General features: G+C 32.5%; 1 protein-coding gene across 1 annotated transcript in view; it reads right to left on the reverse strand.

The window, feature by feature from the left end:
* Positions 1–17461, reverse strand: part of LOC105624022 (RNA-binding protein 38-like) — an 18875-nt gene extending 1414 nt beyond the window's left edge. Inside the window, exons 1-3 of the mRNA XM_012205391.1 lie at positions 17183–17461; positions 15717–15843; positions 13535–13595 (exon numbers count right to left, since the gene is read on the reverse strand). Of these exons, the coding sequence (XP_012060781.1) occupies positions 13535–13595; positions 15717–15843; positions 17183–17461 (467 nt within the window). The remainder of the gene's footprint in view (positions 1–13534; positions 13596–15716; positions 15844–17182) is intronic.
* Between the last annotated feature and the right edge of the window lie 967 nt (positions 17462–18428).

Below are 18428 nucleotides of genomic sequence, written 5' to 3' on the forward strand. Positions count from 1 at the left end.
AAGAGTCGCGTGTTTTCTCTTTAAATTCCTGCTAAATCGAATCGAATTTTTCAAATTTAATAAAATAATCAACAACTTTCTAATTTTCATTAAATATTTTAGTAATTAAATCAAGAAATTAAAATTTTATTAAAGCGAATTTCATTTATAATTGATTGAGAAATCAGATTTTGTTTCCACACTCTTAAAATATATAACTTATTAAGATTCATTAATTTTTTGTAATATAAAATCTTATTCGATTTTTCATTAAATTAAGAAAAAAATTAACTCCATATTTATTAGTATAGTTTATTCACAAGAAACTAAGAGAAACTCGTGTCTTCTAATATACTGTATGTGTGTACATATGTGCATGTCCAATACATTCTGATGATGTGTCATGTACGATATTACATAGAAAGGCAATCAATTTTAAAAAATTATCTTTATATCGTTTCCAAGATTTTCATTTTTCTCGACAAAATATATCTAAATACAATTGAAATACTAATATCTTAAAAATTTTTATGTATATAATGCAAAGTATCACTCCGATAAATTTTATCACAGAAAATATATGTCTATATTTTACTTTCAAAAAATCTTTTTACGTATCTTTGTAAAAAAACAAAAGAAAGAAATCGACTAGCATCAGGATGCACAGTATAGATAGATGTAAGTATGTGCGTGCGTGCTTACGTTCGATGGATATTTCGTTGGAAAAGGAAAGGAAAATGGGAAAGCCGAAGGAAGCAAATTGATGTGAAAATGGTAACGTTGCTCTCAATGTGGTATCAATAATAAGGCGGAAAACGTACGCAACAATCCAAGAAAAAAAATCTTTCACGTGTTGGCAAAACAACAGCAAACCAACGACAAACGTGTATGTAGGTGACTGCACGAAATATAAATACTTCTCGGCACACGGCACACGATTATCTAACACCAACGTTAGTACCTAAATTCACAGATCTAAGGAAACGTCTCGAGTTTACTACTCTCCGATTTTTATCTTCTTTGAATATACTTATAGAGTAATTCAAAATAAGATACACATATATTTTTATAAATACTTAATATTGTCTTTGTACAAATTTAGGGGATGAATTCGATTTTCTTATTCATTATCACTTGAATTATAGAATTATAGAATCGTAGGAAAATAAAAAAATTTACTTTGCTACTTGTAATATTTAATTAAAAAATAATAAAAATACTATTTTATATTATACTGTATGCTAACGTTAAAAATTACAAAGTTTGAAATTTTATTTAAATAAAAAATCAATAATATCACACGTCGCGAAAAATGTTTTCAAGACAAGAGAGCATGTGCGTTTACACGCTATATTATCCACTAACTTGCTCGTTACGTTTCGCACGTCATTACATGACGAGTACAAGCGTTGTTGACTGCATGCATTCATGCTTGTGCATCGCATTCGTTATGTATTGGTATAATATCTTTATTGGTCATATTCGATTTTGAACGTGCCAAGAAATTAGATCACTTTCAGATCATCCCCTAAATCTGCGACAAATATTTGGAAAAATATAAAACGTCACTTAATTTAGACTACTCCAGAGTATATCCAAAAAATTGAAAAAAATCGACGTTAGACGGCTCAAAACGTATCCTTGTAAGAAAGAAAAAAACGTAGTACATCTCACGGCAGTGCCTCTGTCTCCCTTACACTTTGTCTTTTACTCTTTGTTTTTCTTTACGCTCCTCAAATAATAACACGCGGAAGATTCTGACTGGCGAGCATTCTTCGATCACCTGCGAAATTTGTTCACCGATTCGCAATTTGTTTCTTATCGATCGATGTCTATTCTGCGAATACATAAAAATATATGAAATAGATAAAATTTATTGTCCAAATTCATGTACAGAGTTTAAAAATTGACAACTTTACAATTTATCACATATCATTTAGATATATTAATGAACAATAATCAATAATTTCTATTAATGCATAAAATTCTAAAATTCTATAAGTTTGATTTAATCAATTTGATCAATTTACAAATATTAGTACAAAATTGAATGTTTAATTTACGGGAATATATTAAAGCGAAGATATATTAAAAAGATAAGCGAATGTATGATTGAAAAATTAACACGTGTTGACTTTCGAAAATGTGAATAGATAGATCAACATAAGTTTCGATATTCTATTTTGAAATTAAACTTGAGATTACACAGATTTTATCTCATATAGTATGTTTGTGTTATCGGTATTGAGTAAACTTAATTTACGACACGCGATCTCAATAAACTGTATTTATAAACGCATGTCATATATATAGTCAATTATTATTAATTAAGGACTAAATATATATTCGGTAATCGATTAAACGGTAAAGAGCGATAAAGTAGAATTTCGAGACACTAAAGGAGCCCGGCCTCTTTCCCGGAGACAGCCCTGAACTTTTTAGCGGATCGATAATAGCCAGTGTCCAGTCTGCGAAGGAAATCAATATGTCGTCCTGTGGCTCCTCCGCAACGTCGGATTGGTGCCTGGTGACCATTATCACACAATCGCAAACAATCGAGAGCGCTTCGACACGCGTGTCGTAGATGTTTAATTCGAACGAACATGTCAAGTCGCGTGCTGCAACGGGGGAAGAGAAAGAATCACAATAGTCATAAAATCGACGACCTTGAATTGGAGTTGTCATCCAGGATGGATGACCACGCGGTCGATGAACATTACATGACGCGAGGAGAGCGAAATTATAATAAAGATAAAAAGTAAAAAAAGAGAGAGATATGTCGTTGCTATAACACTATAATGTCGCATTGCGGACGAACGACACTTTTATCTGCACCATTTGAAGAGGATTCGAACGAGCGAGAATTCGATTCTTAATGACGATTTGCATAACAATTTACAAGGCAAATTGTGTTATCCGGGGAATATTGGAGCGTGTAAAAAATATGTAACGAAGATAACTTCTAAATAAATGTTCTTAGGTAGGAAAAACCGCTTTGCTGTCATACTCTAAGAGATTAATTATGACTTTTTCACAATATAAATAATTTTTCGCATAAGATTTAAAAGAAACTCGAGCAAATTGTAAGCGTTTACGAAAGAATGATAAAATCGGCGTCCTTGGCGCAGCGAAGCGCAGCAAACTCGAGAAGTATATAGGAATGGAACATTAATGCACTGATGTAATACACTTTTTTTATCTCAGTTTCGGTTTTAAAATATTGACTTAGTCCAAAGTATTTCACAAATTATTCGCGACGTCAAAGCGTCTCGACGTTGTTCTTAACTGAGAAGAGATTCGCAAGAGAGCCGAAAAATAAAGATAACAGACACATACTAGATAAATAAAACTTGACACTTTGCGCGGCAATCGATCTAACTGTATAAACATACAGAAATTAATAAGGGTATTGCCAATTTTATTGACATCGAAGACTGTCAGCCATCTGCTAGACTTTTCACTGTTTACACAAACACATACACAAACAATACTAAAGATTAATTGATGAATGATTGTTGTATAAAAATATCTTCCGTATTCTTTCTAGATTTCTCGTTCATTTTAGATTGTTCATTAATTTATTTTTAATTCCTATTAATTTAGAAGCAAAAATAGAGAACAAAATCCAGTTAACAAAGCTGAAAGAAATCTACTTAAAGAAAAATATCTAAATATAGATATTATTTTCTCAAAATAACAAAATCTCATCGCATTTTAGTAGAAGGTATTTTAAGACAATTACGACATCAATAGAATTGGATATCTTTGAATGTTTAGGAAAAATATGAAACCACACGTGTTATCCTCTATGAGTAAGAAAATCTTTGTTTGGTCCAGAATTGCATCAACATTTGATATTTTGCATGGTCTGAAAATAAAGTCGCGACACAAAGAACAGCGCGCGAATAACGTTCCCTCCTTCGTATAGTTTCGCTTTTCCATCGCTTTTTTGCGTTTACATTTTCCATTGTATTTATCTGTTGGTCGCATCTCGCCGAGGTACGTGCATTATGGATAGCTCGCGTGTCCTCAACCCCTCTTTTCCTATTCTATGTGTTCCATTCTCCTGTTCTCTTCGTTCCACGTGTTTCCAGACCGGCGCGTCCAGATGGCAATTTCCAATCTCAATTACCTCCCTCAATTACCCCGTCACTGTTTCCCTTGCACTGAATGACAAGCATGAGGAAATCTCATCAAATGCAGAATCATCAAAAAGTCATATCACGAAAGACATATTAAAATAAAAGTCATGGCTGTGGACTTATCTTTTTTTTGTTACTATTTTTTATTGCTTTTCATATTTCCATAATACGTAAGAAAGATCGGAATGTATGACTAAACGGTTATTAGATTATTCAGTAACGTTGATAGTAAAAATATTTTTAAATATCAAGTATCAAGGGAACATTTATGAATTATTGATATTGATATGCCGTCTACATAGACGAGAAAATATCTTTGTACATCGCACATTCTCGCGGGAATCGATATAATTGATAGGAACATATTGAATGTTTCGATCCTGTGAAAAATTATAAATGCTGCGGGAAAAGATACGTTTTATAGCGAATATCTGAAAATATCTTTCACGATTACGATATTCTTAATATAAATATATTTAATTTATATTAAGTTTAATTTATATCATAATATTTACTTAAGCAGATATAATGATAAAATATAAAGTTTTATCTAAGGTATAAAATTAAATTTGATGACATTAATCATTTTTTAAATCTGATTTTTTTTTATCTATATCAAGATTTATTATAGTTGATAGATGAAGAGATACATGTGAGGTTACAAGCTTTTCCTTAAACGTATCTACGCATTTAATCCCTTAAACGTATCTACGCAATTTAAAATTTCACAGTGCAACATCGTACGAACTATTATTGCTCCGACGAATTTTATCGGAAGCCATATTCGTATAGGCCTAGTAATAAAAGATAGACTAATTGATCGCGAGAAATGCGCCGATCGATTTCAACGATAAGAAAAACAACGGAGACGTAGCGAGCACGCTAATTGCATTCACATCATCGATTTATTTTATACATGATGACGTGGATAGTCGCAAACGTTACAGATCAAGTTAGAAAAAAATACCGATGGTTTTTCAACGCTTAACTTCCAATAATTACTTACGAATAATTTATATCCATAGCTAAAAGCTTCTTCCAAATCGAATCTCACGATCGTGAAAGAAAAATACTGTTTAACCTTTACAAGACAGAGAAAAAAACCACGATAGTGAAATAATGTCATGTTTTGAGGCAAAGAATGCAATGAAATAATAAATTATAACAAATCTTACTCGAGCAGTAAAGTTTTAAAAGTAGCTTTCGTTCTTTAAAGGTTAACACCACCGACGATATCCTACCAGAACTGTTGAAAATGCCAATTTTCTAGTTAGTTTCCTATCCTTGTTTTAATGAAGATTTATTTTAATATTACCAGTATTATTAGAATTATGTGTATATACATTCATGTATTTTCAATATTCTGCAAACTGTATATTTAATAAAGAATAGAAAAAAAAATGATATGCTTAGTGGAGCCAAAATGGCTGCGTTATCGACGTTTTTAGGTAGTTAATGTTTGAAACAAATTAATTTTTTTTCCTGAAGAAAGCTTAATTCAAAATCTAATGCTTAAAGCATTTAATATTGAAGAATACAAATTCCTCAAATCGAATATAATAGAGACTTTCATTTCACTAAGAAATATTTTTAATTCGAGAATGATTTTTAGAAGAATTTATTCATGCAGTGAAAAGGTGAAACAATATTCATTAAACGTTTCGTCGGCCCTTACTTTCTGTCCTTGAAACCTTCGTGTGGAAACAGGGCGGTCGGTTGGTTTTAATGGACACATAATTTCTATAATAAAAAACCACGATACAATGTACGACTTTTTACACGATCGATGTAACATACGAACAGACAAAAAAACGTAAATGTATAAGCCACATTATGGCGATTCCCGCGAGAATGGATGCGCACGCTTGTTGCCTCACAGTAATTTAAAAAAAATAACGTCAGGATCAATAAAGGCGATTCCGAGAAAAATTTTATTAGTTAAACAGTACAAATGTAAAAAAATACGATCGAGTAAGATGTGCGAAGCAACAAGATTTTTCACTTGGATAATAGAATATAACATCAAAACAGAAATAACATTTTCAAATCTTAACTGTGTAGAACAGAAAATAACTCGCCATATCTATATTTAGAACCAATATCAATTTTTCAATATCACTACCTTCAAACGTTGTACAGTTAGAAAGGATGCAGCTTTTCCAGCTAGTCCTGGAATTTCCGCATCTCTTTGTAAAACCCTAAGCAGAAAGGGCAGCGAGGTGAGGGGCAAAATCGTTTCGTAGTCAAGAAGAGACCCTATATCGTCCCTTCGTGACGAATCTAAGTGACCTCCCTCGATTTCCGACGCAAAGTGGCAGCGTACCGCGATTAGAATCTCCCGACTTTTCTCTATATTACCACGCAACTTAATGATACAGTATACGAGGGGGTGAATCGTAGCGACAGGGGTTGTTCAATCAACCCCATTAATTTGTGCTACGACCCTCATAGGCGATTGTTAACGGTGAGGACGATGAAGCGGAAGCGCCCGTTAGCGAAGCGGAAATCACCAAAAACACCTTGCATGATACGTTACGACACGAAGGATCCATAATACATAATCTACTAACCGACATTTCTTTTTTTTTCTTTCTACATTCATGAGAATGTATTAATCGATAGACTATTGAGGTTCAATTTGTGTTATCAAAGATTCTAAATATACTTTCTTTTAAAAACGACGTGAAACGTATAGAACAAACACAGAAGTCTTATTTTATAAATAATTTCTGGAGTTGGCAATTTTATGACACGAAAAGAGCATTGCTGAAATATCTAAAAATTTAAATAGATTCAGATCTGAAAAAAGAAGTTAAAAAAGGACCGATTTCTGTCCCTTCCAAAAAAGTGTAAATAAAAGGAATAATATTATTTATAGATTTTGATTTGGATAAATTTAATTTTTTAAATTTAAAATTTGCGATAAATTTATTAAAATTATTAAAAAAGTTCGCGACGTTTGGAGTACACTTCAAAAATTGAGTACGAACGTAGTGTATTTATCCAAATTTCAATATTCTTGCTTAATTTTCGAGGTGTTTCCCAAACACCATGAATTTTTTAACAACTTTATTATATCCAAGAAATCAAGATTTATAAAAAACACTATTACTCTTAGGTTTTTGGATAGAAATTGGCCTCCTTTTAACATTCTTCTTTCGTTGGCTCATCAAAATAATTATGTAGGAAATTCATGATGAGCAGTGTTACAAAAGTTCTGACATTCCAGCAATGTTGCAACAAATTTCGACACTAGCAACTAGCTTGAGATTGTTCTATGTAATTATTTTAAATAGTCCAACAAAATTTATTTTCAGATCTGTATCTAGCTAAATTTTTAGATGCTTCAGGAAAATCATTCTGTTCGTATTCAGATGAACCTTATCTTTTTTTTAATCAAATATTTTTGAAGACATTGAACCCTATACGAACGCGAAATTAATTTCGTTAATTACCAGAGAAATATTAAGATAATTGCAGAGGAATATAGTTGGCCAGAGTGAACAGCTGAACAAAGAAAATGACGCTTAAGTCACGTTTTGTAGATTTTCGAATTAACGATACCTCCATTTCGCTCTCGAGCAACGTGTACATAGGACAAAGTACATCAGATCGTAATCTCTCTCGTTATCTCCTTCCTTCGTATATATATATATTCTCGCGCGATTAAGTGTGTCACGGAATACGACGTGGTCGGTTTTACACGCGTGCGGATGCATCAACGGCACGTGGTGATCCGCGATCGTCCGCGGTTGTGCGTATGTGTTTCCGCATGCGAATGCACATAGCTTGCGCGCGCGCGCGCGCGTGTGTGTGTGTGTGTGTGTGTGTGTAACGTGCATATTCGTAAAGCCACCTGCGCACAGTGTATGCGCATGTGGGCACAAATGTATATATATATATATATATATATATATATGACGTGCCGATGCGCAGTGCACGGATTGTGCGGGCGCCGGCGCCGTGGATAATCCAATGGGATGATCTGCCAATCCTTGGAAAGCAGACCGGACCAATGGTGACTGCGAAAGGGTGGTGCCACGACGACTTAATTGTTCTCGGTAACGCGTCGGTAGATCCGCCAAAAATACGATTCGGTATACGTACGAATTAAGAAATGAGATACACATGCTCGCAAAGAAGGAAGATTCTTTATTCTACTTGATGAAACACAGGAAATCGTTCGATTTAGAATTACACGCACGACTGATAAAGTAGTATAATTGTAAGGTTTATGTTACTGCTAATATTATAAACCAATTATTGATTTTTTTCAAAATAGAAAAGTGCACGTTAAATATGCGAATTAAATAGCCAAATGAATCGGACAGATTCTTCGAAGTTAAACTGCGTGCGAAGTTAAATTCGATGAAAATATACTATGTATTTTTATTGTGTTATTCGTATATAGCGAGATAGAGACGACAAATATCAGACATCAGGACGAAGAAAATTTATTTCTTAACCGCGTCATTCGAAAATATAATTTATATCTATTTCGAAGTGAAGCTCTAAAATTTCGAGAGATGATCCGGAATCGCGCCATTCTAAAATTCGAGATGCAAGTTTAAATGCGGCCTCAATGTATTTATGTAAATGCGATACAGAACGTTCGTTGCTGTCTTGTAGTGCGATGTTACGGTTTGCGTCAGAAGAGCGACGACGACAGGTGGATAGGAGCCGGTAATGAAAATAGAAATGGACCTTTAACACCCTGTACCGTTTCATCTTTCCGAAAGAAATGAACGTAGATCTTATTCCCGCCAACGACGCGTGAGACGGAAATGAAATATCGAAGTGGTACTGCGACGTTAGAATTGACTGTTTCAAAGAACGTGAGTCAATGCTTTTACGAATGAGTCAGAAAAAGTACACTTTTTCCTAAGACAGCATTGTATATCATAAAAGTTATGTGGCTAGCAACACGGTGACATGTGAAGCATTTCATTTTTTTGCTTTGATGTATAGATATCGTTGAATGTATGTAGGTCAAATTAGAGAGAAGTAGCATAACAGTCGATAAGTGCAACCGTATATTTCAAATAGCGTTTTTTTTTCAAGAGATAATTATTAATCAATTTTAAAAAGAAAGTTTTGACCAAAATTTAAAATTATTCGATATTTTCGCGAAAAAGAAAAATCGAAGTAGGAAGCATTTTATCTCAGCCAAAGAGTTGAGTCACCTCTCTTAATTCAGACTTGATTTTCGGTTTATGTGTAACGAATGGATAGCAGCGCGAGCGGAAGTGAATGTGCGGGAGCATAAATAAGCGTAGATTTTTTAATCCAGCTCGATGCTATATCGTCTTCGTAAGGATGTCTTAAATCGCGTTAGAATCCTCTCGATAGGGTCTTCGAGCGATGGCAGCTTACAGTTAAAGAGAAGCTGACATGAGGGACAGGTGGTGCTAAATAAAGACTGGACCGTCGCCAGCACGGCTGCAAGATGGCCGGTTGAGACGTTTGGCGTCGTCGCTCTTCGTCGTCGTTGTCGTCGTCGTCGTCGGCGTCGGCGTTCGCTTACGACACAAATTTACCAGTACCGTTGGATGGAACCGTCTCTGACGTCTACCACGTCCGGACTGGTGTTGAATTTCACGTTTCCACCTACATTTCGCTAATTTGAGGACGCGCGACGCGAAGCGAACCATGCAGCTACGCCTATGCGTGACGCCAACAACGACGTTTTTGCCAATAACGCGTGTCGACGTGCTAAATGCGAATTTTCGGGCGATACAGTTCGCAAATGTTCTCCCGTGACGAAAAATTTCGCCATTGTTAGCGAACCACAGAGTTGCGTTGCATTGTATTTATTATTGCACGCAAACGTGACGTCAATAAGATTTCGTCAATAAAGATAATTTCATAATGATAAAGAGCTATTTTTAAATCCGTCTAACGTCTAAAAATATAATTTTTATTTTATTGTAATATATTATATATTATCGCATTTATGCAATTTTAATTCTTTTACGTTATAAATGCGACGCTTTTAAATGAAATGAGACTAATTGACTTTGTTAGAGAATTTAATAATTCGAATCTGTAATTTCTACTACGTGAGAGTCAATTGGCCTTTGCATGGGACTTCACTGAATCGTACAAAAAATGAACCCCCTTCGAATCCCTGACGCTTCTATATATTCACGTTTCTTTCATGTGATTGCGTTTGCACGTTTCTTCGCGAGATGAGGAAAGTCAAGACCCGTCCGCGATCTTTCATTAAGAGGTGATAAAAAAAGGGAGTTTCAGATTACTCCGTGAAAAAAATTATCGCGAAAGTGACAATAAGGAGTCAAATTACAAGCATTTTTGCTTTCCAAATATTCACTTTTTCTTGTAATTGCGAAAATAAAAAATTGATAATTTTGGGGAGTTATTGTTGTCATAGTGACGTTCTTATCATTGATATAAACGATAAATATCCGATAATTAACACGGAATAAAAAAAAAATATTTTCGGCGCCATATTCTATTTCGCTCATGACATAAAGCTATAAATATATGTATATATAACCGTGTTATTTGAAAGTCCAAAAACCACCCACGTACAACACCAAAAAATACAACACCAATAGCGACACCAAGTGTAGTGTAAGCCTTCACCACACACACAAGGTTATTAATATTATAGTGGTTAGCGAATCCTATACAGTTTCGATGGGCATCCATATATTTCGTGAAAGACACTTTGAACCACCTTATCGCATTCCAAGGAGGAATATATCTATCTCGCGTCGTCTCTATCCCGAACTTTAAATTGATGTGTTAGCTTAACAAAAATAATTTCGCTGAATCGATCTTCTCGTCTATTTCGAGTATGTGCAAATTTTTCGATCATACATCGCGACATAATATTGCCCAATTTAATTTTTGTTCTTTTATATCACAAGTAGAATTAATGAAGGGACAGCGAGTTGTTAATTTCTTTGAGAGATTATATCAATTGTTATTACAATCGAGTATATTTTTTACGTTCTCCACATTTCAATGAATTTTTCGTGCGGCATTGAAGAATCTGCCGGGCCAAACGAGGTGAACCGCGATAGGATCGATCGTCGCGCGATCAAAAATTAAAACGCCGTTCGTGTTTCGGTGCCGGTCGATTTCCGGCGGAGAGCCCAGAAGAAGAGAATCTCATAGAATCTTCGTAAAATCGCAGCTGCATTTCTCTTTATTCAACCGAATTCTAACATCTCTTCATCCTTCGGCTCTCGGTTTGCACTCGGTTTTCATTTATCCATTTCTCGTTCTCGCGTTCTTCACGAAAAGCGTTTTAAGCGAGCGAACGAGAGGCACGAGAAGTCTGCATGGTCTATGTACGCTGAAAGACTAAATATTTATAAGCAATGGCTGGACGGTTCGTTGGCGGATCAGATACGCTTCTTCCTTGGCTTGCGTTAATTTAACGAAGAAACCTTCTATTTTATAATTTATACGGCTCTTTATGCCATTCACATTCATATTTTATGTCATGGTTCTTTAATTCTAAAAAGGAAACAATGTAGCCGGATTGATGAAATACGTTTATAGGAATCAAGTTTAGCTACAAAGATTCGTTAAAGTGTTTTATAATACCTCGTTCGTTTCGACTAAAAAACAAATGACTCAACGCGAAAGGAAACATTGCGAAAATTCGCATCTAAAATTGGAAGATGCTTACCCTCGCTTCATTTAATATTCCCGCCACCATAGGCAAACCAAGAGAATAATCATATTGTATAATAAACGGAATATAATAATATACACATGAGCATAAAAATAAAAAACGAATTGTTAAAAAACATTATTACGAAAATAAAAGTACTAAAGTGAAGAAAAAAAATTATATTTAAAAGATTGCACAAGAAAAGAACTGCTTATCGATAAGAATAAACGAATAATAACGTTCTCGTTAATAACGTTCTAATTGCGAACTTATTAATTTCAATGATAAAAAACCATTAATTCACCGAGAAAGTTACGCCGAAAGTTAGATTTTATTATTTTTATTTTTACTAATCAATGTACTGTTCAATATAAATTGAACATAATATCGTTGTTTTTTTTATTTTTAAATTTATTTTTTCTAATGCACCAACGAATAAAAGAGAAAAATTTATTACAGAAAATTTCTATAGCAGTTTCTCTCGATGTCTCAAAACTTTTAAAGGCTTTAAAATGATTTCTTGAATTATTTTAGACCCCCGATATATTCTGAGAATATTTTTTAGACTGATAGTAGCGTTATCCCTTATATTTTTTTTCTGTTTACAATGATGATAAAATTCGCCATCAGTCTAAATAACAGACTAGAACATTTCGATTTTATTTTAAACGAGCAATAATGTCGAATCGAAGAGGTACTGCGATTATTATTGCTACGATTATCATTATTAATATTATGCTTATTAAGAAAAAGAGTGTAAAGAGTGTAAAGATATAATATTAAAAAAAACTAACACCAAAAATAACAAACAATCGCAAATCTCTCAGCAACCGCAATCATTATCATCACTTCACGTCAATTTCACTAAGAAAGAAACAAGAAAAAAAAACACAATCAAAAAAGTACGTTAGGAGAAGAAGAACAGGCCGATCCCCGGAAGATCTTCACTATGTACTTCATGGAAAGAAATTCGTAGGTACTCATACGTGTAGATTTTTGATACGTGTGCGTGTGCCGCTCTCTCTCATTCCCTTTTTCTCTCTTTCTCTCTCTCTCTTTCTCTCTTTTTCTCTCTCTTTCACCGATCGCTAATACGTTTGCCCTTTTTTCTCTTTCTCTTTCTTTGTCTTTGTCTCTCTTTCGCGTTAATATGGGGTCCTTAGAATGGCCCTTGGCCGTCTCAAGGATCTCGGAAAGAGAACTCTCTGCCCGTCTCCTTACGCGCGCGCGTCAGGATGCTGAAACGTCATATATATGGTGTCTTTAAAAAAAAAGCTCGTAAAATTAGTCGACCATGCGATTCCGTTAAGCGAGTGCCTTCTTGGCTCTTAAACGTTGCATTACCGACTATTAATTGCCGTCCCATCTCCGATATTCCCGAGAAATTCTTGCGTAAAATTAAATAATTCGTGTGCTCGCTGCAAGAATGGATTTCAAAAACTATTCCCATCTTAAAAACATAAAACAATGCTCCGTTTTATTTTTCATTTACGAGATAGCGATTAGCAAATTTAAATAATGGCTGCGAAAATGATCAATTGTTTGTAATTTGGCTTGTCTATTTGATAACTGAACGAGCGCTCGGGAAAGCGAAAAATTACGCGCGAAAACGAATTTCATTGACTTGCAGCGAATAAATTTGATAGCCATCGACTATGAACAATCACGAGGATTTTTCCTGGCTTAGGCTATTTTGATCTAGCTACAGTTATACGACATATATGTTCTTAATATTCCTCGACAAAGCACATAAATGTAAACTCACCCGTATTGTCCGGGAAGTACTGCTGGGTAGCCAGCCCGGATGCCTGCAGTGAACGGGAATGCTAGAATCACAAGCATATATGGTGAATCTCAGTTATTATTAATTTTAGACTTCTTTATTAATGTACTTGAAATACTTAATATTTTTAAATATTTTCTTGTATATCACAAATCAAATATTTAACAATTCCTTTTTTGTATCTTGTCTGAAACGCGAAATTTTTCTTAAAATAATATAACTTTGCTATTTATTAAATAGAAATATTAAGTGGAAATAGATAATAAAATGATGTAATAATTATCAATTTCATAGAGATTTTATTATATTCAATTTTATAGAGATATACCTCAACATTCTTTTTAAAAGCTAATCAAAATTAATTAGAGAATTTATCAATTAAAAATGTATAATGATTTGAAGAGCATCCTCTATTTTTTTAGCCATTAGATTTTGAAACAAAATATAAAAAATTGTTTTTATTGATATTACATTTAAGCATAATTCATAGCAATGTTCTAGAATTTTATTTCACACAAAGTTCATGGAAAGAATAGTAAAAATAATTCATATTTTTAGTTAGAAATCTGTGTCATATCTTCCAGTAAAGTCATGTTTCATTCATTGATATAATCAATATAGAACTAATGTTCCTTTAGTCTTGTTGGATCAATATATATAGTATGAAATTATTATTACAAAAATAGCGAGTGTGATATCTTAGATTAGAGGAACAATCGACCAAACGTAAATTCGCATGATTTATTATGAACTAGAAATCTTCTTTGTGCTGATGACTGAACAAATCGTCCAATTATAAAAACTCAAAATCAGTTCAGACATTTGTATATTTTTTTCTAATTTTCATTATTTTCTATAATTGAAAACTTCTATTAATAATTATTTAATAATTGTTGTGTCCTATATTATTGCGCCGCCGTCAGTACAAATAAATATGTATAAAAGCAAACACATAAGTATACGTAAAACATGCGCACGAATCTACGTACTGATACGTACTGATAGTTCAATGGCATGCTTGCTATCTGAGAGTGCATGTAATAAACTTGAAATGGCCATGCAATCGAATATATCACGATGACCTATCAAGAATGTTCCGTTCTTCCTTGTTATTAACACAGTATAACTTTTCTGCAGCTGTTGATATTTTTAGAAATTCAATATAATTGATAAAGTTTCATCTCTTCCCGTTTTAGAATTGTATATATCAGTTCATTGAATTAACGTAAAAAAAAAAATTAAAACAGAAGATGTATAGAATATCTAAATTTTAAAAATAATTGAAAAATTTGGAAAATTTTCATCTATAAAAAATTAAAAACAGCTATTCTTTATTCTTGTTTTTATTAAGTAATAATGATCAGAATTTTTATCGAAGTGTATCAGAAATTTAAGTCTTTTCGTGAAAGAACCAAAATTCCTTCAGCTATATTGAAATTCTAAAAATGGAATGAAAAATATAAAAATAAATGTAGAAAGTAATTTGCAGTATTGAAAGTAATTGCAAATGTAATAATGTGCATTGCAAATGTAATAATGTGCAGCTAAAACTTGACTTTAAAACGAGTTTCTCACTCAGCGTTAAACTAGAGATAATTCTTGTATCAGAAAAAAAGAAAGCCAGACAAGATCGGCACTCGGGTTAACGCAAATTTAGACTCAGGTCTCGAAGCGCCAAACCATGCTGGCTCAAAGCCACCAAGAGAGTTCGAAAGAGTGATTCAGGGGACACTTCACTATTTGGCTCGTCATTCGTTCTTTTTGTTTCATAGTTATATAGTTTACTTGTACATAAAATTGTTGTCTCAAGATTATCTATTAGATAAAACTTCGAAGCATGCCAAACCATTTTAAATATTACACAATCTATATTTATCACAATTAACATTGAATAACATTGAAAATAAATCACATTGATTAAATATCTGCTTTGACTTATGTTATACATGAATCTATAATTACCGATAATTATTAAATGATGCAACAGAATTCTTCTTCCTACATGTCCAAAATGCACGTCACGTATTATTATTACTACGAACAAAGTTTTAGATATCTGGCAATGTATCAATAGAGTAAAACTCGTGACTGTAATACACAAATATCAAAAATACTAAAATTCAATTGGCAAATGCTACCAGTCTTGTAAATAAAATATACTTACTCGTTTGCAAGTTACCTCTGGGTTTAGCTCCGAGAATGGCTAAATTGACGTTTGCTTTACGACCATCAATAATGGGGTTGGGATCTTTGCATGCCCTTTCCGCCGCCGGTCTGTCTCCCATAATTACCTACGTATAGATTATATTTATTCTTCGATTAATCGAAAATATCGATACCTGAATATGTATTTCCTACGTATTCTACAAATCATATTATATTCAAATGATATCATTACTAAATAAAACTTTTATTTTCTATTCAGCATTTTGAAAAGCAAAATTTTGTTTGACTATTGTTTTTATTCTCACTTAATATACGGAATTTCAAATTTCCCTCTACGTTCATTTCTGCCAATGTAGATTAACTTTAATTTCGATTTAACTTTATGTCTTTTATTTAGTTTGATTTTTTATTTTTTTCTGATTCTAAGAACTACAACGTTTTTTTTTAGAATCAGAAAAAAATAAAACCAAGTAAAGTTAATCTAAATTAGAGAAATGGACATTGGAGATAAAGATTAGTTAGAAATACGGGAAAGCAGCAGGTAGCAAAGTATTATATAACATTAAGTTTCGTAAATGAAGAGATGAATTTCAATAAAAGAGATCTGGATTTTAGGATCTTTTATCATATTTATTCTAATTTAAAACATGGAAATAAATATCATCTTTTTGATAGGTTGAAAGCATTGCCACGATAATAACGATATTATGTTCCAAAGCTCTAACAAAAATATATTCATGCATCAAAAATTCTTTTCAAGAAATTATAAAAAGATTTTTTCACCACTTTCTTATTAGAAAAAAAAATCTATTGAGTTCCATAGAAAATATTTTGAATACTTAAGAAGCTTATTGTCGATAAAATATTTTTTAATAAATTTATAAAAACAAAATATTTTCTTAATTAGTTATATATATTTAAATAAATTAAATATTAAATTATATAGATTTAATATTTTGTTACACATTTATTTAATAAATTCGAATTTTTTAAATCAATTAAATTAATAAATTAAAAAATGACCATAAAAATAAAAAATGCCATAGCATTTTTTTCTCAGCATTAGTTTGTCCAGAAACAATGTTAAGAAAGTCCAATGAAATTATTTTTATATTAAAAAAAAATTATTTTTATATTATCAACATATACTCGCGCTATAAAGAAATAGATACGAGAATTTATATGACGTTGATGCGAAAAGGTATTATCTAAAGCGGAAAAGCTAAGTTTATATGCATATGCAAAAATAGATTAAATATTTATGATTTCGTATAAAATTATCATAATCGACCTGCTTGAATATAATAGTTAATATCGTATCGATTGATTAATAGTCACTTTTTGCTTTTAATTCGGGAAACAATAGTTAATGCGAAATGGAAATCAAATTTATATGATTTCGATTTATATCGAATATCACATTAAATCGAACATACGAAAATATATTAATACATAAATACTTACGAAACCATAGCCCCTACTTTTGCCAGTCTGTCTGTCCGTAATGACGACCGCCTCCTCGATATCTCCATAAACGTTGAAATGTTCCCTGAGACTCTTATCGGTAGTGTGATAGGGCAAGCCACCGACAAACAGCTTTGTCCATGTAGTGTCCTTTTGCTGTGGTGTAGTACCAGCAAGGGCCCCCAATCCTTGCACCAATTCGTCGGGCGCTGGGGCACTCACAGCACCCACAGCGCCAACTGCGCCCACACCGAGACCCGCGGCACCCGGCATCAGCATCCTCCAAATTTTGGCGAGATCACCGCCGGACGGAACAACGACTTGCTCAATCTTGACACGTTCTTTGATACCTCGGTCAACGTTAATAACGCCACAAGCCGTGCAGCATTTAGACTCGGAATACTCCCTATTCTGAAAACAGAAAAAGCCCATATTAAAAGGAAAGAAGAAGATATAAATTTGATTTTAATTAACGAATCGATTGTTTTAAGCATAAATTCTTCAATAAGAGTAAAATTAAAATTTAGAAAAAAATTTATATAGAAATTTAATGATACAGATACGGTATATATTGAGAATTTAAAGAGAAATAGTAAAATTTTATTTTATTTAAAAAATATTTTTATAATAAAATTTTGCATAATTTTAAAAATTTTAGTCATGGTTAATTTACCAAAAGGATTAATCTAAAGCTCTTATTCTTCGTTAAAAACAAATTAATGTTTAATTTTATAAGTTTAAAATGTAATCACTTCACCTGAAGCATTTATGTAGTAGTAGAAACTTTTAAAGAGAACAAAATATTTTGACTGAAATCGATATTATGTATTTTCATCTCTATACTTCAAAGAGAGTATTCCAGATTTAAATACTGTATGAGAACGATTTTACTTTCTTTCATTTCTTGTATAAAATAGATATAACAGAATGTCTCATTTTATAAAAAATGATATTTGTATTTTGTTATTTGTTATGCTTTGAGAAAAAATAATGAGAAAATTTTTAGTAACTTAATTGAACAAATTTCATTAAAATAAAATGAATTAAGGCTCAGAATTTAATAAAAAATTAGAGAAAAAAAATAAAATTAGAGAAAAAAAATAAAAGCCATAATGAGCGAATGCAGATATAAGTATATATAACACCAAAATAATAGTTTTTTTAAATTTCATGTACATTAACTGATAAGTAAATGATTTCGATCATTTTTTTTATCTTTCTTGTATACTGAGGAAGACTAAAAAAG

This window comes from Atta cephalotes (genome assembly GCF_000143395.1).
Source record: "Atta cephalotes unplaced genomic scaffold scaffold00070, whole genome shotgun sequence".
Classification (NCBI taxonomy): Eukaryota; Metazoa; Arthropoda; class Insecta; order Hymenoptera; family Formicidae; genus Atta; species Atta cephalotes.